General features: G+C 39.7%; 2 protein-coding genes across 3 annotated transcripts in view; both read left to right on the forward strand.

Moving 5' to 3' along the window:
* Positions 1-3,554, forward strand: part of LOC147034866 (CD82 antigen-like) — a 42,124-nt gene extending 38,570 nt beyond the window's left edge. The window contains exons 8-9 of the mRNA XM_085890407.1: positions 442-525; positions 1,547-3,554. Coding sequence (XP_085746533.1) covers positions 442-525; positions 1,547-1,606 — 144 coding nt within the window. The 3' untranslated portion in view covers positions 1,607-3,554. The remainder of the gene's footprint in view (positions 1-441; positions 526-1,546) is intronic.
* A 5,947-nt stretch (positions 3,555-9,501) lies between these two features.
* LOC147034867 (ovochymase-2-like) overlaps positions 9,502-26,621 on the forward strand; it is a 72,909-nt gene continuing 55,789 nt past the window's right edge. For both annotated transcript variants that reach the window (XM_085890409.1, XM_085890411.1), the window contains exons 1-11: positions 9,502-9,663; positions 16,120-16,241; positions 16,363-16,460; positions 19,958-20,130; positions 20,433-20,528; positions 21,118-21,269; positions 21,700-21,883; positions 22,429-22,452; positions 23,764-23,851; positions 24,144-24,274; positions 26,077-26,217. In XM_085890409.1, coding sequence (XP_085746535.1) covers positions 9,588-9,663; positions 16,120-16,241; positions 16,363-16,460; positions 19,958-20,130; positions 20,433-20,528; positions 21,118-21,269; positions 21,700-21,883; positions 22,429-22,452; positions 23,764-23,851; positions 24,144-24,274; positions 26,077-26,217 — 1,285 coding nt within the window. In that variant the 5' untranslated portion in view covers positions 9,502-9,587. The remainder of the gene's footprint in view (positions 9,664-16,119; positions 16,242-16,362; positions 16,461-19,957; positions 20,131-20,432; positions 20,529-21,117; positions 21,270-21,699; positions 21,884-22,428; positions 22,453-23,763; positions 23,852-24,143; positions 24,275-26,076; positions 26,218-26,621) is intronic.

The following is a 26,621-nucleotide window of genomic DNA, read 5'->3' on the forward strand; positions in this document are numbered from 1 at the left end:
TGAAGCCGGGTGGTGGCCATATTGGATTTCCATGATTTCAGGACTTTCCCCCCCTGGAGGATCCCTTAGGACTTTTTTTTTTCTGTCACTGAGGACATATCCAGGAATCAAAATCTGTTGAGTTTTCTTTTGTTGCAATTTGTGGGAGGTTGACCAAATATTTCTGCTAAAATGCCTGTACTATATGGTGTCTATGGTACGCTCCAGTAATCGCACACCACAGGACAACTTTTGATTTCTCATTTTTACTTGCAGAGATCACACTGCATTAGATGTCTTGATCTACAAGATTGTATTATGTAGGTTTCCCTTTGAGTAGACCAAATTTCTTTTTTTGCAACTGTGATGCAGAAAAAATTACAATAAAGTGATGTCACAGACGTCAAGAGAAAAAAATATATATTTTAATTATTTCCCTCCCCACACCTCTGTGATTGGCAGGGTTGCAAGGGGAGTGTCGAAGCATGGCTGTCTGCAAATCTTCTTGTTATACTGTCCGTTTGTCTGGCAGTTGGAGTTCTTGAGGTCGGTACGCAAAGGAGATATTTTGTCACCAAGTTTTATATCGTGTGGTTACCCCACCAGCCCATAATCCCACACCCTCGCTCTATCAAGCATCAATAATCTGACAATCTATACAAATCACCAAACTTGCTAGAATGGGCATTTGTAATATTATTACCTCTGCCAGCGAAGGTGCAAGGAGGTTATGTTTTTGCCCGTCTGTTTGTAAACAGAATATCTCAAAGTTGTGGAGGGGTTGGGTGTGTGACAAGAACTAATCGATTCGATTTTCGTGAAGATCGGGTGTAACATATTTTTTTATCATTAAATAGACAATTGTGGGGCCAAAAACGATATATAGCACGATATTTTAAAAAGTTGTGACGAAACTCGGTGGGTGAGTTGGTTAGTTGACAAGAACAAGCTGATTAGATTTTGGTTTGCGTCTGAATCCAGATCTGGCCTATCCGTGCGATACAAAACCTAACTGTTCTGCCCAGTGGAGGTATGCGTTCGAACAAGTGCTGCTCTAGTCTTTCATTAAAAAAAAAAAGATTTGATTTTAACCTTGCTTGCGTTGTTTATCGAGCTAATGCATTCGCTGTAAAGTGCATTTTTTTTTTTTATTGAGAGTGCAATTAAATAATCAAACGAAGATTCAATTCCGCATTTGGTCTACTCGTTTTTTCCCTAGTTGGGTGCAGTTAAGCAACTGATGGTGCTCTCCCCACCAGGCTCCCTGCTCTTTCCCTGCTGCAATGATAAAGTTGTACCAAGCAATCAATTATGTAGAATGCAGCTTTTTGTTGAATTGTTTTATGCCTCTGAAGTTTGAAAAAGTTAATATTTCCAATTTATTCTAAATAATGGATTTGTTAATTTTCACATTTTGGCATACCCTCCCTGGTTTCCCTTGGCCTTGCCCCATTTATGCTATCAATTTATTATTATTATTATTATTATTATTTATATATATTTTTTTATTTTATTTTTGTAAGAGTAATTGATCCGATTCCTTACACTCATGATTGCTTCTTTACAGATTTTGGCTGTTGCCTTTGCAATTTATCTCTGTATGAACATCCACCATATACGGAAGTGACCTTGGAACATTGCCTTTCTTCCATGAGCTGCAATGCATGTGAAGCCATTTTCATATCACAATGATGCTGTTTAGTTCAAGAGTAACTGATTGCATAGTGCCATCAGATAGCTGGGCTTTTTTGTTGTGAGTTGTTCTTGAAGTTGTTAAATTTTATACGACATGTTTATTGTTGTTTGGTCAAACTACTTCATTGTCTCAATGTTCTGTTAATCCTGTTTTGACATCTTTCAATGTGATTTATTTTATTTTATTTTTTTTTTTTTTGCATCTTACAATGTTTGATATTTAATTTTATGTTGATTTTACTTTGTATCCTGGATACTTATTGTATTGATTATTTTAATTAATTTCGTGTAAATGAAATTTTTTTTTGTTCACCTTTTTTTTTTTTGGAGGGAAGGGTTGTCGATGGATAAAGTAAGTGGCTGCTTTGTTTATAATCCATCTATTTATATACAAGACTTCCTTCAACACATGAACATTGAGCACTGGTACCAAAGCTTGAAAGTCTGCTCTTGCTGCCTGCCGATATCTTATCTGTAATAGAGCTCTGCCATACTGAAGTTCTTGCATTCCTAATGAGTCGATTGAAGTATTCAAATGGACAGATTGCAAAATTTTACAGCTCATCACATAGTTTGTCTTGATAAATTATAATTTGCGTCATGCTGTAGAAAATTTAAAATGAGCAAGCCATTCGTACTGATAAAAACTGGTAATGCACAAAATGGAAGGGACTCATTTCCCAAATCTATGATGAATATTATCATTCAATAAAATCTATTGTCCTGTTGAAGCAGTTCCTGGGCAAAGGTTGTACTAGTTGGCTTCCCGTTATCTTCCCAGCAGTTACTCGGGGTAGCAATTTATACTTTAGCCAGTGTGCCAGTGATAACACACTCTTTGAGCCTCCACAAACATCAAGTGTTGGCAGACAGATTCTCAGGTTTAATGCCATTCCAGTGCACAGGGCCCACGTTAATGCATCGCCCTGCACACGAAACACGAGAGTGACAGTTTATACATGACGAGATTTGAACCCAGGCTGGACAGCTCAAAAGATGAGTTTGCATATCTCTAGGCTATCCTTCTAGCCCTATGATTATCATATCACATTGGAAGTAATTATGTAATGGTGAATTAACAGGGTATAAGGTAAACAGTTATGGCACTTTATCCTATGCAAATTAAACCGTTTACCCACAAATAGTATGCACCAATAATTACTTACAGGACTGAAATAGCTCATATTAAACATGTTTTAAAAAAATATATATGTATATATAATCGGTTTTTGTTGAAGGATACTCAAGAGAATATAATAATTGCAGTGAGTGTTGGTGTTTCTGTTGGAGCTATGTGTAATACAAGACTGGGGGAGGATATACTAGCTTAGCAGTTAATAGAAGTTAACTACAGAGGACAAGGTAAGTTGAGAATTGTTGAATTTGACCAGGAGTTTTGAGTGTTAAGAATAGGAGGCTTTAGGAGCAAGAAATTAGACTCAAACTGGTGCGTTGGTGATGTATGCTCTTGAAATAGATCCTAGTTTGAATTATTTGAGAAAAACCAATGCAGTTGCTCGTCATGAGGGGGTTGGTGCTGGAACTTCCCTCCTTAAAGTGCTGTAATCCCTGTGGTATTTTTCACTTGTGACAGTTCTTGGTATGGCACTCCAGGATTTTTAAGCAGTTGTGATGGAATGACAATATACTTCCAAGTCAGGATGTTGTGAAACTTTGAAATTGCATAGTTCCCAGCATGACCGCTCTTCTTGGTTTTTGTTGACAAAGCAGACATTAAATGATGGATTTCCCCCCCCCCCCCTTGTGAAAGCCAATAAGACCCTGTTCAAGCACTGTGATGTCAAAGGGCATGCTTATGTATGTACCCTTTGATTGTATTCATAAATGAGATTATTAAAATAAAGTTTGTTTGCAATCAAGGGTGTTCATTTTCCTCTGGCAGGGCAATGTTCATACGTGGTTTGATCCATACTTCATACATACCTCCCCCCCCCCCCCCATTTTTTTTTTTTTTTTTTTTTTTTTTTTTTTTGCTCCTGCTCCTCTTCATCTGATCTCCTTCCAACCTTTTCTTTGTCTTGCTCATCCCACTCCTCCTTATTTAGATTTTATTCCTCCATTCATACATAATAAAAACTATGTACCATGCTGATCATCTTGTGACATTTCCTGGTGTTAAACGAGCTCTTAATGATGTCTCAACGAATCATTACTTTTACATTGCATATTTCAAGCAAAATCGGAATGTGGTTTTCATATATGGTAATGGATACTTTAAGGAAAATATAATTTGGGATTTGGCAGAGTGCTTTGGAGTTGCACCATGCTGCAAATTTCCTGCCAATAGGTGAGGACAGCAAGACAAAGACCTGTATGCTGCCAAGACTTGGTCTACCAATGGTGCATTTTTTTTCTATTTCTTTGGGGACCAGAGACATTAGGACATCTGTTTAAGGGAGAGGGATGGGGTGTGTGCACGGGGTAAACAAGATGGATACGACATGGACTGTCATAAAGAAAATCAGGGGATTTGAAGTGAATTAATGGGAAGAAAAGATCATGGTTTTGGATGAAGGAAGATATGAGTGGGTGGTGAACAGCTGCCTGGAAGACCTGGATGGAAGAGTGGGAGTTTTTGTTCCAGAAGCAGGAAAAAATGGGTGAAGGTGAGTAGTGTTTCTTCATCTTGGTAGTTTTGGCAGACCTTGAGCACCTTGTGGAAATATTGGGGGGGGGGGGGGGCAAGGCCACAGAGGAGACTGAAGAAGACAGACCACCACCCTGCTTGCAGTGAAAGACCCAAAGACTCACCATTGCCGGAGATACTAATGATCCTAAAGGTCTTGGTTTCCACAGTGTGAAGCCAAGCTAGGTTTGAGGCAGAGGGGAGAGCAGTACTCCATCAGGCTGTGGATGAAAGCTTTGTATGTGGTCAGGAGCTCAGGTGTGCCAAGAAAGTACTTTGCACAACTGTAGGATGCTCAGTCGGTGATTGGCTTTTGAGGCCAGCTTGCAAATGTTGCTTTCCCAGGAAAGATAATGAGGCCCAAAAGCTTGAATAAAAGGATTTCTTCAAGAGGATTATTGAGGGGATTCCAGACCTTCCTTTTGGTGAGACGCAAGATTTGTCAGGATTGAAAGACGCGTTCCAAGTGTTTTTTTTACCAGCTTGTGATTTTTATCCAGGTCTGTAGAGAGTAAAGAGGAGGCTGCTGCCTGCCAATCTGAGGGATGAGAAAAATGGTTTGGCAGAGGGTGAGGTCATCAAGCAAAGAGGAGAAAGGTTTAATCTTGTGGAGAACTACAGTTGCCTATACTTTTTATTTTAAATCGTTTTGAGAGCCTTGCAGTGTCAAATTGGGTTTCCAGAATGGTTCAGTGATGTTCACACACTAGTCTAGAGTCTGGGTATGAATCACGACCCAGCAATAAACTGTGATTCATCAATGTGTGTCGTCCCTTAGATTGATGTTAAACTGGCATCCTGTCTGTTGGCAATAATTGTTGGACGTTAACTGTTTTGAGTGCTGAATTTTTCTAGTATGCAATATGGTATTTTCTTTTTCAGACACTGAATAAATCATGTATTGTTTTTATAAGAACAACCCAAACAGATTGTTGAATAATGATGGACACTGATCATAGTGAACAGCAGTTAAAGATCCCACGGTGTCCTTCCTGAAGACTAGGTGGTCAGTATCATGGCCAAATTCCTGCCATAACTTCACGCCTTGCCAGTTGGTAAGTGAAAGCCAGAAGAATGTGGGAATAATTGTGGCCATGAAAGAAGAGCAGTTTAATAAAATAAAAAAGATGATACAAAATCTCATGGGTAATTATTTGATAATATTTCATGTGCACCATTTTACTTCCCTTTTTCATAACAATTCTCATAAGCCACATTCTTTTCAAGAACAAATTGTCTGTATTAATGATTTTTTTTTTCCACTCTATATTATCTGGCTAAACTTAGGTCTGCTGAGTGTTCTTAAATCAAAGGTCTACAGTCATGGAATGCCATGTTTATCCCTACTTGGAGGAAGACTGGCGCTGGGTCGGCATTCGTCACGGGACCTCAAGCGAACCAATATTAGGATGGTTTGTGGTCCCTATCTGTTATGGACGTCCACTCCGGTGGGCTGGAGTTTGTTGATCGCCTCTGCACCATGGTGGTCAACACGCGGCGGAGCACATTGGAAGACAACGGGCCAGGGCAGTTTAACCAAGAGAGGCATCGAGCCGGCGCCGACCCTCCACATAGCTCCACCTTGTGTGAGGGGTAGGGAAGGCAGTGGAAAGGGAGGGTAGGCAGCATACCAGGGCATTACTGGGGTGAAAAAACGCACTCCACCTTGGCTCCAAGGTTCGTTCAATGGGTGGGTTCTCCAGCCAACACTCGTTCAGTTTAGCTTTCCACAAGACGTGCCATATGACATGGGGCCATGGCTGCTTCTTTTGGTGACGAACAGATGCTTCAAGACTCACAGGAGGAAATGCATTCTCAACCAACCATAAATGTTGAAGCATACTGTCATCTATGCCTGATGTTGGCTTCATGGTAAGGGTGGTCAGCTTGGGATCCTTGAATCCTGAATTGAAATCCCACTGGGCTGTTGAATGAATACCAGGTGCAGTTAACTCGGCTTGTCATCCTTCCGAGGTCGGCAAAATGAGTGTCAGCATACTCGTATACTGTTTCGGAGTGGCGACACGTCCAGGATTGTGTCTAATAGCCAATGAGACTGCTTAAGCAGCACCAACGGTCTGCACAGGGTATGGTCCCAATGGATGGATACTCTCATCTGTGTCTCTGCTTTGCATGACTGAAGTCATGACCATACTACAAACATGACATCTCTGATTCGTCTCCTTTTCATGTCGGTACTCCCCCCCTCCTCTTACACCAATTATATACCCCCCCACCTGTTACCACCATGTTCTACACGTTCTGATGATGCAGAAATTGTAATTCCCAAACAGAATGATGTGCTTCCACATGTATGGCCTGAATAATTTAATCTGCTTCATGAGCATGTTTCATTTGCACAAGACCACAGTTGACTAACATATTCTTCACGTAAAGGGTGTCACTCTGTGACTGTTGTGTCTGTATCAACAGAATCATGCTGAGAACATGTATGGTCTTTACCTGTATAGTTGACAAGCTACTATAAAATCCGCCAGGTGGCTTATGTTTTAAATTATAGCTACATACATACACCATGGCTCTTGTTTGACATTCTCCAACACACCAAATACACATGAGCTGATCAGTAGGTATGGAGACTGTAATTTAGTTTACTTGAATTATTTCAACCCATGGACTTACTGATCTGTCATAGGATGGGATTGTATGGTCACTGGAGGAAAAAGCTACTCTTAAGTCCATGTTTTTTTTTTTCTGCATGCCAATTGTGCAACGAGCTTCTCAAGAGCCCATGTGGAGGTTAGGTCAATGTACATGATGGACGGAGTGATCATTTTTCGGTATCACATCTTTTTAGGCCAAGAACAACATGTCCGCACACATGTCGTGTTGAGAGCTTCTCTGGAGCTCATGGGTTGACTTTGTTTGGTCTTTACTGAACGAAACTGCAAAAGCGTGTCCTCCGTGGCTTCAGGACCTCTCTCGAAACCATCACATCATGTCGGTTGTTCAATCTGCTGGAGGACACACTGTCTGTTATCAGATTGGTCAATCGTCTGGAGGACACGAGTGAAGGCACAAATTGAACTTCGTGAAGACAAACTCCGTTGGAAACGATAAATTAGCTTATTTAATCATTATTGTATTCATTGTTTACTATAGTGACGTGAAGTTATTCATTCATCGGAAAATTCGTTTTGTCTTGCATAGAAAAAGATCTAGAATTGCTCACGAGATGTCAACAGAGTCCACCCAGCACATTGCCTTCAACATGGGTACTCTATTTATGACATATGCACATTCGGCGGGCAACGATGGATGGATTTGGAAGTGACAGGTAATTGTATTTGAGGAAATGAGGGGACCAAGGAGGACCCGTGAATGTGGGAAAAATGAGAGGAGGTTGGATTTCGGGGATGAAAGGGGCATGTGTGCAGTGCATAGATGGGGAGAAAAGGTAGCAGGAGGTTGAAATGAAGTATTCACCTGAATGATTATCCACGATCCTCAGTTCGACATTGTCATTCTCTAATTGCAGACCTGAGTGCAAGAAGTACTTTAATCACAAAATAACACTTTTGAGATATTGAGGATCAAAGTTTTCAAAACATGCTGAAGATACTTTTTTAAGGTGGCACATACTATGGAGCCTGCTGCTGGTTCCAGGGGCAAAACAGAGCAGACAAACCCTTTTTTTGGAAAAATAATCCTTACGAAAAAAACGAGAAAATTAGTTTTGGACTTAAGTACTTTTTGTGGCTAAATACCTGGACTTAGGTACTTTTTTGCGACAAAATGGCTGGACTTGAGTTCTTTCAACACACAAAGCCCTTTATTGCTCATTTTTGATTGCCAAACAGTCAATTTTGCTGTTTCCTTGCCTTTCGTGGTTTAATTTTATGCAGAAATACACAGATAACTACAATATTACCCAGTTAAGTCCAAAATTACTCGGTTAAATCGGAAATTAATGTCCTCGATAAAAGAAAACCGAACTTTGGTGCCAGTCGTCTTTCATATCACAAGTCCCTCATTCAGCAAAGTCCTCCTGCTCAGAAAGTTTGCATCAAAATCATACCAGATCGGAAATATTACAACAAAGTCAGCTCTTAAAGAGTATAAAAATACCATGGCCACCATTATGAGGGCTCAAAAGCTGATGACGAATGTCGTGCCTTTTTCAGTACCAGCAAAGTATAATGCATAGAAACGACATACTTGATGCTTTGGCATCCTCCATTCTCTTTCTGTCCTAGTCTCCAGGGTTTCTTTTACGTTTTTTTCCCCTGTCATGCCTGTTATCAGGGTTATCCTCATTCACACCATGCTGTCCAGCCTCCATGGTCGCCATTTTCACACCTTGTCACGTGACACATACCAGCATTTTGATTGGACAGTCATGGACTTAGGAACTTCTTGCTCAAACATTATGGACTTGGGTATTTCTTGCACCACATTTTAGTGAATTCAACAATGACCACATACCAATATACAGGACTTCAGTAGTTATTTTCGGAATGTTTTGGTATCAAATGATGCTCTGGCCATTATAGATTACTAGTACGTGCCCGTACGTGAGTGGCCATACGTGCAAAAAAGAAAAAGAAAAAAAAGAAGAACAATTGTGACGTCAAGGACCGTGTCCTGTCATTGGTTTGATAAATAAATGGCCATAACTTAGGAACCACTTGTCCGATTCATATCACACCTTGAAAAAGCACATCCTCAGGTCCCCAGCAATATACCTGGAAAGTTTCAATGAGATCGGATCAGTGGTTGTCGAGAAACAGCGGTCACGGTCACAGACAGACAGACAGACAGACAGACAGACAGACAGACAGACAGACAGACAGACAGACAGACAGACAGACAGACAGACACACACATATTGCTGGAATTATACATAGATAGTACTGGTGCCAACTTATTTTTTTCAAAAATGTGACTTAATGACTTCTTGGACCCAGGTCTTCATTATTGCCACGAATAAAACAATCTGGAGGTGGATTCCATTTCTATTCGATCAAATTGCAAGGTTCAGTTTTGGGGAAACACGTGACTCTGATTGCCTTTCTCAAGGTATGAAACGGCAGCAGGTAGTAATTGAAGAAGATTCCATGTTTGTACATGTGCCGAAACAGGAATTTTATTGGCTGCCAGGTCCCAATCAGGCAAATTATCCTCACCTGGATTCGTGGACCCGTTCCACACGACGACAATGATAAACGAACCGGGTGGAACTCGTTTTCAACGTTTGTTTGGAAGTTGGACCGTTCTGTGGACACGCAACATCATTGTCATAGTCATGGTCGTGGCCATGGTGACGCTCCCATTGGTGGGTCTCATGGTGGTCTTCGTGAATGCGAGGATCGCCGGAAATGGTGAGCTTGTCTTCACATTCGAAGTCGACCATTATCCCTGATGATCTGTTTTATTGTCAACGAGCTGCACATGTTCAAGTCTGCTTGTCTGCACTTCAACCATTCCGAAATTTACCTAGTTAGTGCGAAGACTGCAAGCTAATCCATTTTTAATAGCACTTTGCTTGTTTTCTTCATGCCTTGATGTTATTGAAAATTCCGATAAAAATTCAAACTTGATGAGATTTACATGAAGTTTATTTAATCCGTTATGGAAGCTCTTCTGGCTAACGGATGGATTTTGAATTGTTTTTCTTGCTCGTGTACCAATCTCATCAGATAGTCTGATTAGTGTTTCACATACTCTGCTAAACCTCCACACGATGTTCTGTGCACTTGGTTAAACTCCATCAAACCACCTCCTCCCTCTCGTCTCGGTTAATACAACCTCAGCATTGCATTGGTTTTGGTAGAACATCTTGTGAATAGTTAGACGTTTCCTTGGTTTTGTGTCGAAGTTGTTGATCTCCAATTGTAGCCAGTTTATAATTGCACAGCTCTATTGGGATACCGTCACTGTAAGTTGGTTTATAGCTTTGGTGTTGTTTCTTGGAGAGAGAGAGAGAGAGAGAGAGGGATGGCTTCAGAATTTGTCTAATGTCTAATGCTGCGCAAGTACTCTTTGCTGATTAGTTTACACATTGTTTTGTATTGTACCTGGCGGCCTTGTATTCCATAAGTATTTGAAGGATGCTTCGTTTTCTAGTTGCTCTATTCTACTTTGATCAATTGAGATGTCTGTTCTTTTTGTTACTGGTTTTTTTTTTTTTTCTTGTACAAATGTGTTAGGGTTAGACACCATGTCTGACACCATGTCTGACACCATGTCTTATCATGACACCATTGTAAGACACCATGTCTGACACCATGTCTTATCATGACACCATTGTAAGACACCATGTCTTATCTTTATGGCTGGGATTTCAATCTTTCCTTCCAGATAAGGTTGTATCAGAGTTGTGTTCCAGAGCATCATTGCTCAGTGTGTCCATCTGTGGTTCAATTTTGTATACTTGCATGCATTTTATAATCGATGAATGTAGGACACTGTCGAAGGCTTTTTTTTTTGTAATCTATGCAGGTTGTGGATAAGTTGGTTTGTTGGAGTTTGCAATTTTCGAGTATGCTTTGGTTTAGTAATTAATGGTCTCTCTTTGCACATTGCTCCATCCCCATTCCATATATAGGCGGTGCATGACATTGCTGGGCGCCGAAGGGAGTAGTCTGTTTCCACTTCATTTTCTTATTTGCAAAATTGAAGAAATATTTTTTTTTTGTCCCCCCCCCCCCTCAAAGTATATTGGTCAGTCGATTTTATTACCTTCACCACCTAAGGTGAAGGAGGTTGTTTTCACCCCTTTTTTTTGTATACCTTGTCGAGGCTCATATGAGAGCATAGAAAGGGGGCATGAGACGAGGGGCGGGAGTGGGAGGGACAAAACAGTGGGGAACAGACACATTAGGAGATCTGTGGAAGGGAGAGGGATGGGACGGGGAACATGGGGAAGAGAAGATGGACATTACAGGGACTTTCAGGAAGGAAAGCAGGGGAATTGAAGGAAGTGCGCTTGGGTGGATTATCGGGGGTAGAAAAGATGGGGGATTTGGATGGTTTGACTTTGTGTGCAGGATATCTCAAAGTTGTGGACGTATCCAGATTAAATTTTCTGGACAGGTTGGGTGTGTGTGTGTGGCAAGGATGAATCGATTCAATTTTGGTGAATATCCCGATCTGGATCCAACTATGAGAATTTTCTTTATTTATTTTTAAGTGATTCTTCACCATAGAGAGATGGGGCCAAAAGTCATGTATAGTATGACATCAAAACATTGTGGACAGGTTGGGGGTGTGGCAAGGATAAATTATTTCGATTTTGGTGAAGATCTGAATCCAGTCTGGATACAAGAATTATTTAATTTTTAAAGTGATTTTTCACCATTGATAGGGCCAAAAACGATATTTTACTGTATAGCATGATGTATCAAAAATGTATTGGGTCCGATGTGTTCTCGTGGCTCAGGTATGACATGGCGGAGGGATGCGCTCTACAAAGTGCCCTTCTAGTTATGTCTGTCAATTGCCTACAGGTCATTATTCCAAAGTGATCATCGTGAAACTTTACCAAGCTCTATGTATAGTTTGTCTCAACTGAGAAGCCTATTGATTTTGAGGTCATAGGTTATGAGGACAAATTTCTGAAATCGTCAATTTTCATTCAATTGACTTGAAAATTAAACGGCAATTGCATAGTGCGTTACTGAATTGGGAAACCATCTATATTTTGATATCAAAAGGTCAAACTTCTAAAATCATCAATTTAAATATGAAAAATAATCACTTTTCATCCGATTGACCTGAGCTTTAATCAAGATTGTCGATTTTAATCTTGATGAAATGGAAAATTTGGTGTCAATGGCAAATTTTTGAGAGGGGGTTGGATTTTGCAAGCATGTATTGTGCTCTGTACTTCTTTTTCTTTGTTTGTTTTCTTGTTTGTCCGGGCGATATCTCGTGCATCCTTTGAGCTTGGAAGCTGAAATTTCATGACCAATGTGACTTGTTTTTTTGTTTCTTTTTTCATTCATCAATTAATTGATTAATTACTTTATTATTATCGATTTATTTATTTTATTTTGCATCCTGGCAATGTTTTAGGCATATTTTGAGCTCGGAAGCTGATATTTAGATGACAGTGACCAAGTGATTTGCCTATTGAGGGTATTTTCGATTTATTAATCAATTAATTGATTATTTATTTTTCAATTAATTACTAGATTTTTCAAAAAGTTTAAGCTTTGGATGAAACTGGTGGTTTAGGTATGCTATTTGGCAATTGAATGTGAAATTAATAATTTTAAGACATATTTATTTATTTTAATTGTGCAATTAATTATTGTACACCACTCCCTCCCAATTCGGACTGTTCGGAAAGGCAGCATCTCATCGTTTTCAATGTCTCATGCAACTTGACCTGTGGATTCAGGTTCTTCTGCATGCTTCAGAGATACAAGACCTCACCTTCTGAAGTTTTATAATACGACTGGCCTGTTTGTTTCATACTGTGTTCACACACTGGAAAAGACCCTTTCAAACATGCTCACAGCCAACCCTTCACCCATTTATTACTCACTGGAGTTTATTTTTGTGGACTTTTTTATTTTTTATTTTTTATTTTTTCTTGAGATCAGTTTGGCTATTGGTGCCAGTGCTGTTTTTGGCTATTGGCTATTGCTGCCGGTATAGACTGCTGCCGGTATATTGGTATAGACTGAAAGTAAAGAATAGGAGATGTGTCTTTCACTCGGAGAATAGAGTCGAGTTAACTTGTAGCTGCATTGATATTGGTGCCGTTTGTACATCTTTAATTTGTGGATGCTTAGGAATGTAATCAAGTGTTGCTCTAAATCAGTATTTTACTTTTTAGGGTAGACAGTTGGGATTACTAAATAGTCCTTATAAATTTATTCTTCTATCTGTTGGTGTACATAGGTTTCACCAGTAAAACAAAAGGCATACGAGTGTCTATTTATTTTTGCCGTGATATCATCCAGGTTACTGATGCACTAGTTGCAGTGCTTCAAGGTGGACACTTAACAATGGGCAGATGCAGGACCAGCCCTAGATGAATTGTGATGCTGCAGGCAAGGGTAGTCTTCGGTGTTTCCTCTCTGTTTAACTTTTACCTTTTGAGTGGCAGCGAGCACAAGCAGTAGACTGGTAGTGAAGGCATGCCGCATGCAGTGGTGAGGGGAGAAAGGGGGGGGGGGATACCCCTTTCATGCTCGGGCATGCAGTGATAAGGGAGGGGGCAGCGAGGGTCGATATTTTAAGTTGATGAATAGTGGAGACAAAATATGTACAGAAGGGTTATTCTGCAGTCTCGACAGTTATAGGACCACTGTGTATAGACCGAAAGTAAAGAATAGGAGATGCAAGATGAGTAAGGCAGGGGTCTTTCACTTGGAGAATAGTTAATTCATGGAATGGTATCTCTGAAAAGGTAGTGGCAGCAGAAACAGTAGATAGTTTCCAATTGGAGTTGGATCTCTACCTGGGATTGGAGCAGAGGGGTGCAGGGTTATTGGCAGGACTTGCAAGTAACGTGGGTATGCCTGGGAGATTATGTACATCTGAATTGAGTGTGATATCGATGAGGATTTTGTCAAGCAATAGTGTGTGCATGTGTGTTCTTCCCCAAAACTGCCTGCAATGCCCCCCCCACCTCAAAAATAGTTTTCATTTTTTTTCACACCCTCTTATCCCTGTACCTGCCCCAATTTTCTCATCCCCATCCCACGAATGGAATTTAGTCATTAGTTTGACGGATTTATTTACTGGGGGGGGGGGGTGTTCCATTACCAATCAGTTTGCTATTGCTTGCCAAGACGGCCGTTCCTTAATTGTTTTGTTTGAGTGCTCGCTTGATTGCTCAAGCCACTTGGTTAATTGCTCTTAAAGTTAATTGGAAATGGAACACCTCTGCTGGTGTAGAGTAGGCATGTTTGACCAAATCCGAATGGCCTCTTCTGGCACCAAATTTTGGTTATTCCTTGTTATATCTTCGTTGCAGGCTGACCGCTGAGCCTGCACTCCTTGGCAAATTCCTGGGTTGCCTACCCTGAGTTTAGGGAGCAAGGAGGTATGCGAGATTATATCGAAAGCACAAGATGCATCCAGAGACTGCCCCAATCTCATGTCTGACATTAAGGGCATCCATCCATTGTTGGATGAGTGGAAGCAGCATCTCCAATGTTGTGACCTTATCTGAATCCAAATTGGTGATCTGAGATGAGGCTATTGGAGAAAAAGAAGGATTTCGTATCAACTGGGATGATGGATTTCATGACCTTACTCTTGATTGGAAGTAAGCTGTTGGGTCTGAAGTTAAGCAGCTCAGTTTTTGTAAATTTTAATGCAAATCAGTGGTGTTGGCTCTTTTTTTTTTTTTCCAAGCTGATGGGAGATTTCCGAGGTTAAATGATAGCGTGAAAAGTGGAGAGAAGATGTGTAATAGCAGAGCAAGTATTTGGGACACACGAGCTGATGCTGTTCAGTCCAGTAGCAGTGTCGAAGGGTTGGCAAACGTCTGCACCTTTTCAGGTGCAAAAGACAGAGTCCAGGGGTGGTTGGTGTGACTGAATGTTGGCGGTACAGAAATCAAGGGGTTGGGGACAATATTTGGAAGCAAACGCAGAATTTAGGCATTTGGCCTCTCACGAGCAGAGTCGGCTGTGATGCCATTTGACGAGGGGTGGGATTGGAAGGGAAGCATACTCCCGAGACACTTGTCAAGCCCCCCAACAGGTTTTGGAGGAGAGGGACAAATTAGAAAGTTCCTTTTTGAGGTTGGACAGATGTTTTCTGGCTCTCCTGAGAGTGGACACACATTTGTTGTGGGCTTTTTGGAATGCACTGAGTTTGCCTCCAGCCTGCCAGGAAGAGCAGGTAAGTTGTTTCAGAGCAACTGCCTACCACACGATTTGGTATACCAGGAGTGGGAAGAAGGGTAGGATAACTGAAAATGAGAGGGATGAATCTGAGAGGTAGAGGTAGAGAGGTTTCTTTGGAAGAATTCCCAGATTGAGATACCATCAGGGAGAGTATATGTGGGAGATGACTCCTGAAGAGAGATGTCTGCTTGCAATTGCTGCCAATCTGCCTGGGTGAACTTCCAGACATACTGGCACTGAGGCAGCTCCCTGAGAATAGGCAGAGATACGTTTGCTCTCACAAGTATATGATCAGATGAAGCTGAGGAAGCGCAGGAGATATTTGCAGGGAAGTGTGTAATATCAAAGTCCAGAAGGGAGGATCTGCCATTGGGAGACATCCTCGTTGGAAAGTTCACAGATCGAGTTGGTCCCATGGTGTTACAGCAGTCTGCTGTTGAAGTGCCATGGTTGGTGAGAGTGGGAACACCCAGTAAATTTGCATCGTGACAATTGAAATTGCTATGTGTTGGGAAGAGTCGGTAAAAGTTGTTCCATGTTGTCAGAGAGAGATGTAGATGGACTCGCTGTTTGAAGGATGGAACAACACAAAGACAAACGAGATGTGGGAGTGGAGTCCAAGTTGTAGTCCAAGGTACTCTTGTGGGCTGAGAGGTATAAGATCAGTACATGGACAGTGAGAAATTGAGTACGATGATGGTGTTTGAGACAATGATAATCTGGAAATATGAAGATGATGTCCCCCTGGAAATGAAGTTGCATCATCCTCTCATGGTCAAATGCATCCCCAATAGTACTTGGACCTCCTTGTCTGTTACTCAGTTGCTGTCCCCTTGTCTACCCTTTAAGAAGCATGATCTGCATTCAGCATTGTATCAGTGTAACTTTGGATGACCGTGTTTTATATGTATACTTATTTTGAAACCAATTGTGAATTCTTTCCCTTCATCCTTTGCTGTGTTAAAGGAAAATGTGGAACTCGGCCCATGGGTATAGCTGTGGAGGATCGTGCTGGTATGCTGCCTACAGAGTTCAAAAGCCGAATTGTGGGTGGACACACAGCCTTGGCTGGTATGCACCCATGGCAGGTATGTGTTGTAACAGGGCAAATGTCAACAGAAATTGTGCTATACAGTGATGTCACAACATGTGTGTGGTACCTGATTTTGGTCTTTAATTCATCGTGGGCTAATTGGTTTCTGTTTGCAGGTGTCTCTCAGTAACAAAGGAGCAAAGCACTATTGTGGTGGGACGATAATCGACGCACGATGGGTGGTTACAGCAGCACATTGCATCCCTCAAACAAAGTACTTGTTTCTGAATCAGTTCTTGTTATCGAATCTACTTTTGTCAACTATTTGTTGGTCTGTTTTGTTTTTATTCCATTCTGAGCACGGTGTTCATGATGCTGGAATTGCAGGCTCGCATCACATATACTGTTTGTCCAGTGTCATTGTCCTGTATACATGTGTATAAGCTGAGGCCTAAAGTTAGTTGAGCCTTCGTTACGTACCAACTCCCAGGGCACATGTGCCATTTATTGTAAATATACCGGTACAGTTTTGTGTGAATCAATAATTACCTTGTTGTTATTCCCCTCCTTTTATATGCAAATTACAGTAAACCTTCAAACATCATTGATTTTGACCTATTGTTCCCATTTCATGATTGTTGGATTTAATTTTGACCAATCGTGGTTTTTGAGCTTGAGATGAGTCATCATTTGTGTCCTGTGCGTATACGGTTATCTCCCATTACGAGCATTGCTACTTTTGCACCGTTTTTATCGTGCCCAAACGTAAAGCGATGGATAAAGTTAGTTTGCCAAAAGGCAGAGAAATATTATGATATGTGAAAAGATCGAGTTTTAGATCGGTTGGCTAGAGGTGAAAATTTGACTTCTGTGGACCACCATGATGTGGTCAATGATTGTAGGTGGAACCTTCCACATTGTTCTCTTCCTCATTCCTCAACATTTATTTTCCTTCAAACCTCATTCCCAAACTTTCATTTTTTTTTTCCAACTTCATATTCAATTATTTCTCAAACCCTCATTTTCTGACACCTGGACTCAAACCCCTGTTCTCATGCTTCATTCTCAAACCACGTCACCTCACCAATGTTTTGATAGGACAATCGCCACTTTAGCATTATAAAGGTCATGGTTCTTCACCGTTCCAGCATCCCAGTCAAATCGGATCAAAAGAGGTGTTTCCCAAAACTCGGTAACCAAGCCAAAGGCTTCAACGACTGTTTTGAGTAAATCAAGAGGACTTGTCCTTCATCATGTAACATGAGTCAGGAAAGCGGCATCAGCCGGTCATCATGGTGTGAAAAACTACCCAGCTCGTGGAACTAAATCAAGTTAAGGGATTTATCCCGGAGCAGGTTTTCAACGCCGATGAGACTATTATTCTGTAAGAGGATGCCATCTGATGCCTTCCTCTCCACGTCGGAAAGATCGGCTCTGCAGTTCAAGGTAAGGTGGTTAAGGGTTGTCTTCCCCTTCTGTTCTCTGTAGTAATGCTGCAGGCAATTTTTGCCATCAAGCTAATGCTCCTCTTCCGATCACTGAATCTTCTGAATCCCCCCCCCCCATGCCTGATGTTGGCTTCATGGTTGGAGGGCTTTGCATCCTCAGGACCTGAGTTAAAATCCCGCTCAGCTGTTGAATTAATACCAGGTGTGGTTACCTCAGCCTGTCAGCCTTCGAGTTCAGCAAAATGAGTGCCAGAATGCTGGTATACTGTGTCGGAGTGGTGACCCGTCCAGGATTGTGCCCAATAAACAAGGAGATTGCTTAAGCAGCACCAACGCTCTGCCCAGAGTATGGTTCCAATCTCCTCCCCTCCTCCCCCTTCGCTCACTCACTGCTCACCACTCCCTGCTCCACCCTCCCCCTCCAACACCATCATTATTCCGAGCGAAGTTTGGTTTTCTCTTTACGGCAGAGTACACTATGAGTACATAATGTTCTTGTGCTCACCCACCTCGTTATTTTGTAAAAACCACCACTTTTGGAATAAATTTAAAAGGTAAAAGTCTTGTGTTTTTCTTTAATGTACACTATTGTATTTTCAAGTTTATTTCAATGTTAACATGCATAATATATATATATATATATATATATATATATATATATATATATATATATATATATATATATATATATATATTTTACATGTTTGTTTGCCCCCATTTCGGCTTGTGGATTTGGTCTCTTTTCATGTGTGTCTAACCATATGATGTATCAACCAACAATGTATATCACTTTTTTTGTACTTTACACAGACAACACATGATACGCATACGCACATCATTTTATTTTGTGATATGATGAAAGATGGCCGACAGGCGGACATTTTCGTTGCATTTAAAAAAATTTAAATTAAAAAAAGGTGTCAAAACTCGCCCTCAACCATTTCTCAGACATGCATTTACTGATCTTGTTCAAACTTGGTATACATACATGTAATGATTGGCTTGCATAAGCACGTTATTTTATTTCAAGATCATATCCAAGATGGCTGACTGGTGGTCATTTTGTTACTTGAATGTGTCCCCAACCATTTCTGACATGCATGGTCTGATTTTGTTCAAACGTGGCACAAGCACAGGACATGATGGCATTCACGTGCCCCTCACTTTATTTTGCAATCTGATCAAAGATGGCCTTATGGTCGACTGGCAACCACATTTTAGTTGTACATAAATATGGGCTGGTCCTTTAACTTCGTACAGCAAAATTATGAAATTAACAAGGGCTATGACATTTTATGTCTTATTTATTATTATTATTATTATTATTATTATTATTTTTAACTTGTTTCAATTGTATTGTGTTTATTTATGGCTACCACCCACCTTCCTCTATTTTCTCAAAGCCCAGGAACTGAACCCACTCTTTCCCATTGGCCCTTGGTTTCCATGATCATGGTTTCAACTATCCCAGTATTTTCCAGACAGCTAACCCTGCAATATTTGAGGGTTTACTGTGTTGAACTCCTTGGATATTCTTGTCATTCAGATTGCTATGATCCCTGAGTCAGAACAGCTGAGTTTGCTTGGCTCCTTTAAAGGATATTTGTATTTTTTTGCTTGATGCTCATTATTAAATTGATTTCCTCGTCGGTGAGAACCACCCCTCGGGTTCATCTTGATTGTGACCCTGATGAGGTAAGGTTCTTGGAGCGCTGCTCAATCGGCCATGAGAGTTCCAAATTGGACTAGTTATAAGAAGGAATAGGCCCTGAATCCGGCCCATAGCTTCCAAACTGATTAGCCGACGTGATATTGGTAACATTAAATCTGAGTGAATCCTTTGAATCTGGTGGCAAGATCACATCAACAATGCAGAGTTGAACTGCAAGTTGCAGCACTGAAGCCATTTAAATCTGATCAACCAGCCCACCTATGATTATATGGCCATCACTGCCATCGTCCGGAAAATGATACAGTAACCTCCCTTTTCATTCACACGACACCTGACTGTAAATGCCATAGAGGACAAATTGAAATGATTATTTGAACCTCTGCCTGTCCAAAGAAGATGCAAGTAAAATTGTGCTCGATTGAAATCGGGAGAAGAGCCGTTGCTTTGGCTGTTACATTGTGACTTGCGAGATTATTGTGCATGCATGAATACATATATATATATATATATATATATATATATATATATATATATATATATATATATATATATATATATATATATATATATATATATATATAAAATATTCTAGGTGTTTAATGGGTGATCAGACTTTAAAATTTTGTGCTGACACAAATATATATTTTGAAGGACTGTGCTTAAATCTGTGATGGTCATGGTGGGGGAGCATGACCTGAAGAGGACTGATCCAGAAGAGCAAAAACTCGGCATATCAAAGGTTGTTCGACATCCGGACTTTGATCCTGAGAACCCAGTCAACTTTGACATTGCCCTGCTGGGATTAAAAGAGGATATAAAGTTTGGTGGGTTCGAGTCATTTTATCTTTTTCCCCCTTTTTTTTTTAAGCAACAGTTGTATGGTAGTTGAACCTCATATTTTGAATTTTTTACAGGAATTTCCTCCTTCCATTAGTTTTTTATTTTATTTTATTTTTTTTGTTGGTTTTGCAACTTTAATTTTATGTATGAAAACTTATCGGGTAGAATAAGAATTTAAAAAATGTTCTGGAGGGTTTTGACATTTTTTTTATCTGTGGATATAATGTAAACTAAACAATTGGGCTTTATCATGTGACTATTTGTGTTTCTGACGCATGACGAGTAGGATCCATGGTGCAGCCAGCTTGTCTTCCTAATGTTGGTGAGGTCTTCCCTGATGGCACCTTATGTATTACAAGTGGATGGGGGAAGTTAGCTGAAGGTGAGAACCTGTACTTCCCCTTGCATGTCCATAAACCCACATTTATTTCCCTATGCCTTGCTCATTCCCTTCATCTCCATCTTTATTTGTTCATATTGTGCCCCACTCTCGCCCACTTTCATGCCCTCTTTTGTGTATACTGTTTATTTAGACTGTCCAAACACAATTTCCAAATATATATATATATATATATATATATATACTTGTTACTTTTTCTGAGCTGCTATGATTGTTTTATGTGGTGGATTAATCTAAACAAAAGGCACTGTGACCATCATTTTGTTCTTAAATTTCATCTAAATTGGTGTTTGTTGAGGCAGTGTCCACCTGGTAAAGATTCTTATGGTGAAACTTGATTCATTGGCTTGTAGTTGTATTCCCAAAGCGTATATTATAGTATTACCTCGACCAACCTTAACCAATTACCCAGCTGCTTATAAAATACTTTAAACCACAAGTAGTGCACTATGTTTCGAATACATTTATTGAATGTGCCCATATTTTCTTTCAGTATGCAGTCCAAGTGGAGTATGTTGATCTCCTTTGATAATTTAAAATTGATGTTCCTCGTTTGGTTTGCCACTTACAGGAGGCCGTCTACCTAGCAAGCTCCAAGAAGTTGCACTCCCACTGCTTGGGCGCACTAGGTGTACAAAAGTGCTTGCGTCCCTTGGCCTTCCAGCACCCGACTCCACCATGCTCTGTGCTGGCTTTCCTGATGGGGGCCGAGATGCCTGTCAGGTGCTTTGTCTCCAGGAGGAAATATTGATTATTTGTACAAAATAGCAGCACGTAATAAAGCAAATATGGTATTTTACTCTTTGTAGGTGTGAAGTTATTTCTAATCAGACGTGTAATTAAGTGTGCAAAAATAATGGGTGGTGATCATAAGGTTGAGCATGGGTTAAAGAGAAAAGAGAAAAAAAATTGAGCTTGGATGGCAGGAAGATGGAAAATTTGGAAAAATTTGAAAGGGGAGGTGTATGGGGATATAAGGTGGGTGGTGGAGGTCGTTAATAATTTTTTTTTTTTGGTTGTTTGTTTGTTTGTTTTAATTTACAACTTAATATATGGGCCATTGCATTCCTAATGGAGCAGACATGAATCTGTCAACTTCTGCAGATAAATGTACAAGCAAGTGTTGGTCTGAGTGAGTGTATCATGTGACCAGGGTGATTCCGGTGGGCCTCTGGTATGCCAGCGGGAAAGTGGCCCATGGGTGTTGACCGGTGTGGTGTCGTGGGGTATTGGTTGCGCTCGTGGATGGGACCAGCGAGTTGAACAGCTGGGATCTCCGGGCATGTTCTGCAATGTTGTTGACCTGCTTCCATGGTTACTGACACAGTTAAATGCTGGTGATTTCCTTGGATGATTGGTATTCCTTTATTGCTGTTTTTCAATAAAAAAATTTTTAGAAGTGATGGATTTTACCCAAGTCTGTTTCATATTTTTACTTTTTTTAAAAATGCAGATTATAATTGTACAGTGGTGTGTTGTAGTAGTTGATAGTTTTTATTTGGTCCAAAGTGTCTGAGTTTGATTCTTCATTTAAGTAAATCTGCCAACAAACCAAAATCATTACTGCAGAACTTGTTAACTGGGGGTGGAGAGAAAGAGATAATAACCTGACTATTCTGCCAGTTCATGTTGTATCTTTCCCTAAAGTAAGCTTTGGGTGTATAACAACATTCAAAGTTGCTGTGATCAGTTTCAAAGTGAAATGTCTTTGTCATCATTTCACTGTAATGCAATAAGGAATTTTGATTGTCGAATGATGGTAATGCAGAAGTGATGAGTTCACAAACTAGCTTTTTGTGCACGTTGTGAGAATTCACTGTTGACTGGTCTATCTAAATGTTTAATCTGTTTTTTGTTTTTTGTTTGTTTGTTTCTTTAATAGGGCCTCGAGGAAAGAGTGGGAAAGGTATGTGTAGCAACTGAAGAACGAACAATGGATTTTGTGTTTGTGTTGAATTGTTAATAAAAGTTGCAGCATCAGGATCTTGAGTAAAGCAAATGTAATGGTGGCATCCGTGTTTGATATTTTGTTACTGTGAGAAGCAAAAGGCATATCTTGATGTCAAAGTGAAACAAGAGGAACAATTCAAAGAAAGGAAAACAAAAATAAAATAAAATTTAAAATGCTGTTTCTGATCTGTTTTTTCACCTTAACACCACTGAAGCATTTCAGCCTTAAGTTACTGTGACTTTCACTGAAGTTTAATTCGCTGCTCAATGGCACATTTGTATGTGTGAAAAATATGATAAACAGGTTTGAAATTCTCAATTTCGAAAATTTGCTTTTGTTTCAGTTTTGCGTTTATGAACCATAGTACTTTTCTGGTTTCTAAGCAGCATTGTTCAACCCATGCTGGCAATGTGATAGATTGGGACAGAGTGAGGTTAATTGATAACCATGGGAAGGTCACGCACACCAATGACCACGAGCCAAATACAGTTGGTTGCCAGAGGTGTATTGAACAGTGCACCAGAAGAGGAAGTGCCATAAGTCTTGAATACAATAAACTGATGAAAAGCACAATTATATGAGTGAATCATATGTGAGGTGTTGGTGATGGCAAAGATACATTGATAATTCAGTGGTTGACAGGCAACCCTGCTGACTGACGCTGCATCTCTAACCAACCAAAATTATCTGGAATTTTGAGCTATGCTGATATTGTATCCTTTTTTTTTTGGACACTTTCCACAAACTTGCTAGATTTGAAGCGCATTCCAACATCGACCAATCAAGTGATGGATGCACATGTTCACTTCTGGTTTTTGTGTGCTATTATTATTGTCATTTAAAAGATATTTTCTGAAAAAAAAATTCCATAAACTAATGGCATCTATACGTTTGGCTGAAAAAAGTTGATGCAACTTTGCCACAAATATGCTGGAAAAAATACGACCCATCTCGGTCAAACTCGCATCGACTATCAATGTGTTGTGTGGTGGAATCAAAATCTGCTCGGATTTGTAGTTTATCGATGCTCTTGGAAATGAGGTATCTTCAAGTTAGAAGTGCTCAAATGCTTGACCACAAATGCAGCTCATTGTGTTTACCCTTATGCTGTAAATTGTTGATTGCCAGGGAACCGCTTTCTTTTTTGCAGTTATAGCTCTTTAAAAACAAAATACGTGAATTCCATGCTATTGTATTAATTGTAATCCAAATTTTTGAATTGTGGATATTTGTAATAAACTTTATAAGGAGATGTCCTCTTTGCAGATGGCTGTGAGTCGTCAGGAATTGTTATAAGGAACGATGAGGGTGTGCTTTCTTACCCTCTTGATAATGGAACGTACGCAAACAACCTGTGAGTTATGTAAGATGGCCTTTTTGAGAAAGTTGTTTTCTATTTTAATTGATTCAACCGTTTCATGTCGATCACTTTCTGAAGTTTTTTTTTTATTATTTTTGTTATTGTTATGGTAGCAGAGCACCTCAGAGTATGCATTTGCATTCCTATTCTCTTAAAGGGCCACTCAAATTAACATGGATGCCATTTTTCTGGCTGAGTTTTTGACTTGCTTGATTTATTGGCCTGCTTTTGAAATCTGTCTTGTAATGGTGATGGACATTTGCTATGCAATTAAATTTGTTTTCAGGTTCTGTGTCTGGACCATTGAGGTTTCCATGGGGAAGAGCATCCTCCTGGAATTTTTGCACTTTGACTTGGAGGATCATGTGGCCTGTGATTATGACTCTCTGTCCATCTATAGTGGCACCACTTTTAATGGTATGTGATATCAACCTGCAAGGTGGAAAAAGTAGAAATTTTGATGCAAAAACAAAAATACAGCAATGCTACTCTTTAATTGAACAAGCCATCAGTTTGACCATCAGATGTTGATCACAGGGATTTGAAAAGGGTAACCTTTAGTTTTTCTTTTTTTTTTTGGAGACATGATCTAGACTTATGGAACAGTAACATTACACAGGGTTAAAAACAAAAAAGGCAACAAGCTGACAATGGTATTGGGTGTGCAAATGGACATGTCAAGCAGTTGAATGAATTTATTAACAGAAAAAGAGGAGGAAGGAAACTCAATGCATATTTTTAGATTTAGATATTTCTGAATAAATTTTGCTGTTGTTGATTCTTTATTTTATTTATTTTTCATTATTTTAGATGACCAATAAACTGTAAAAATATATCTGTACATTGTAATTGTGCATTATTTGCCAATAGTGAGACATGCAGTTGAATCTTTGGTCTGAACTGCTGCAGATGGTCAAGCATTTTTGGAAGATGCTCAGATGTGTTAAACAAGATCGTGAGTCAAGGAAAATATTGGTTCAGTAAATGTCACCATCTCACCATTGACTTCAATGTTAAATAGGTGAAAAACTATTTGACCCATGCAATTAAGGAGTAAAATTATTCATAATATTAAGACACTATAATTAAAAATCCAATTTCACCTTCTCAAGGAAAGGAGGGGGTCCACCTTATCGATGAGCTTGTTGGGTGGTTTTATCATGGGAGTGTGTGATGTACTTTGTGGTGATGTCATCTTACCATCTGTGCTGAGATCCCCAATGGTTGATTCTGTTCAAGTGGGAATTCCTCTTTAGTTTTTCATCCTTCACTTGCAGGATCTGCTCCCAATTTCCTCCTTTGGTTTGAGTTGTGCACTCTTCCTCGTTGATTTCCCATTTATTTATCCTGTAATAGCAAAAATCCCATGATGAACATATCATAATAGAAAAAAATAAAAGGAAACCTTTTATTCCTGTGCGGGAATTGAAAGAGATCAAAACTGAGGTTCATTAAGGAATGTCTTTAGTAGTTGTGTATTTTACCTGGTGCTTCAAAGAAAAGACAGTAAAATTAGTTTAACAACTTATTGATTTATTTTAATAATTAAATTGGGTAAACTTACAATTGATTATATGAATGTATGTTTTGACTTTGGAACGAAGTACAGGTGGTCCACAAAATCTTGTTTTAGGTTTGAATATATCGTAGGAGGTGCAAAGTTCATTGATGGACATTATACAACATACTCTAAACTTCTCTGGGTAGGGCATTTGATAAGTGCATAGCTCAAGATTCCTTATTTTATGAGCATGAATCTTTGTTGAGTAAATTGTTTAAAATTTTTACCCCTACTATAATGAAAGTGTGGTCGACATGCTTTTGATGAACTTGAACAGTTTGACTTTTCTTTCAGGTTTGCACCTTCCCATTGATATTTCACAAGAAGCTTGCTTTTAACATGTTGATCATATGCACTTTATTTCCTGCACTTGCAATTGGTGTAAAGCAGCATATACAGTACTTCCCATATCCAAATTTTATGGGCACTCTCCTTCTAAAAATATTGTGCAGTGAAATTTTCCATATGCCCAGTGGTTTTCTCTTTATTGAACCGATTTAATTGCATGCTATAAAACTATATTGAGTTTGCACAAAAATAATTTGGCTTACTGATTGAGATCATCCCTCATGTGTCAAAGTTTTGTTTCAAAATTGCATCTGCCATCCATTTAAATGAACATAAAAGGTTGAAGTGATTTGAGGTCTTTGCTTTGCAGGAAAGCTGTGTGGTTCCTCTCTGCCAGCTCCAGAGATAGTCCACTCACATCGTGCCGTTGTGAAGTTTGTGAGTGATCAGCATATTAAAGGCTTCGGTTTTTCCCTCCACTTCTCAGCTGTGGCATCTGAAGCGCTGCCAGGTATGTCAAAAAATATATAGAAAGCATCTGGTGTATGTATTTATTTATTTTATTTCTTCCAATTGTGAAAATATTTAAGTATCAAAATTAAAATACAGAACCTAAGTGTGGACCAATCGAGCAACAATGATTGTAGTGATGTGCCTTTATTTGATCCTCAACCCAGATGGTGGTAAATGGTTTCCATTCACCCAAAACGGACAGTTCTCTTTCGAGATGTCTTGTATGTGATGGCCCATATATGAAAGCCATTCACTATTTTGCATGGATGACCCCAGACCACTTAGTCCTTCGATCTTTGTTGCACTTTCAGTATCAACCTAAATTGAACTGCAAACTTGGTGTAGTTTTCCTTGATTGGGTGCCATCAAACTGTGATGAAAGTTTTCAATGTTTGCACTTTT

The sequence above is a fragment of the Eptatretus burgeri genome, chromosome 1, assembly GCF_056783735.1.
Source record: "Eptatretus burgeri isolate ZD-2024b chromosome 1, Ebu_testis_v1, whole genome shotgun sequence".
NCBI classification, from domain to species: Eukaryota; Metazoa; Chordata; class Myxini; order Myxiniformes; family Myxinidae; genus Eptatretus; species Eptatretus burgeri.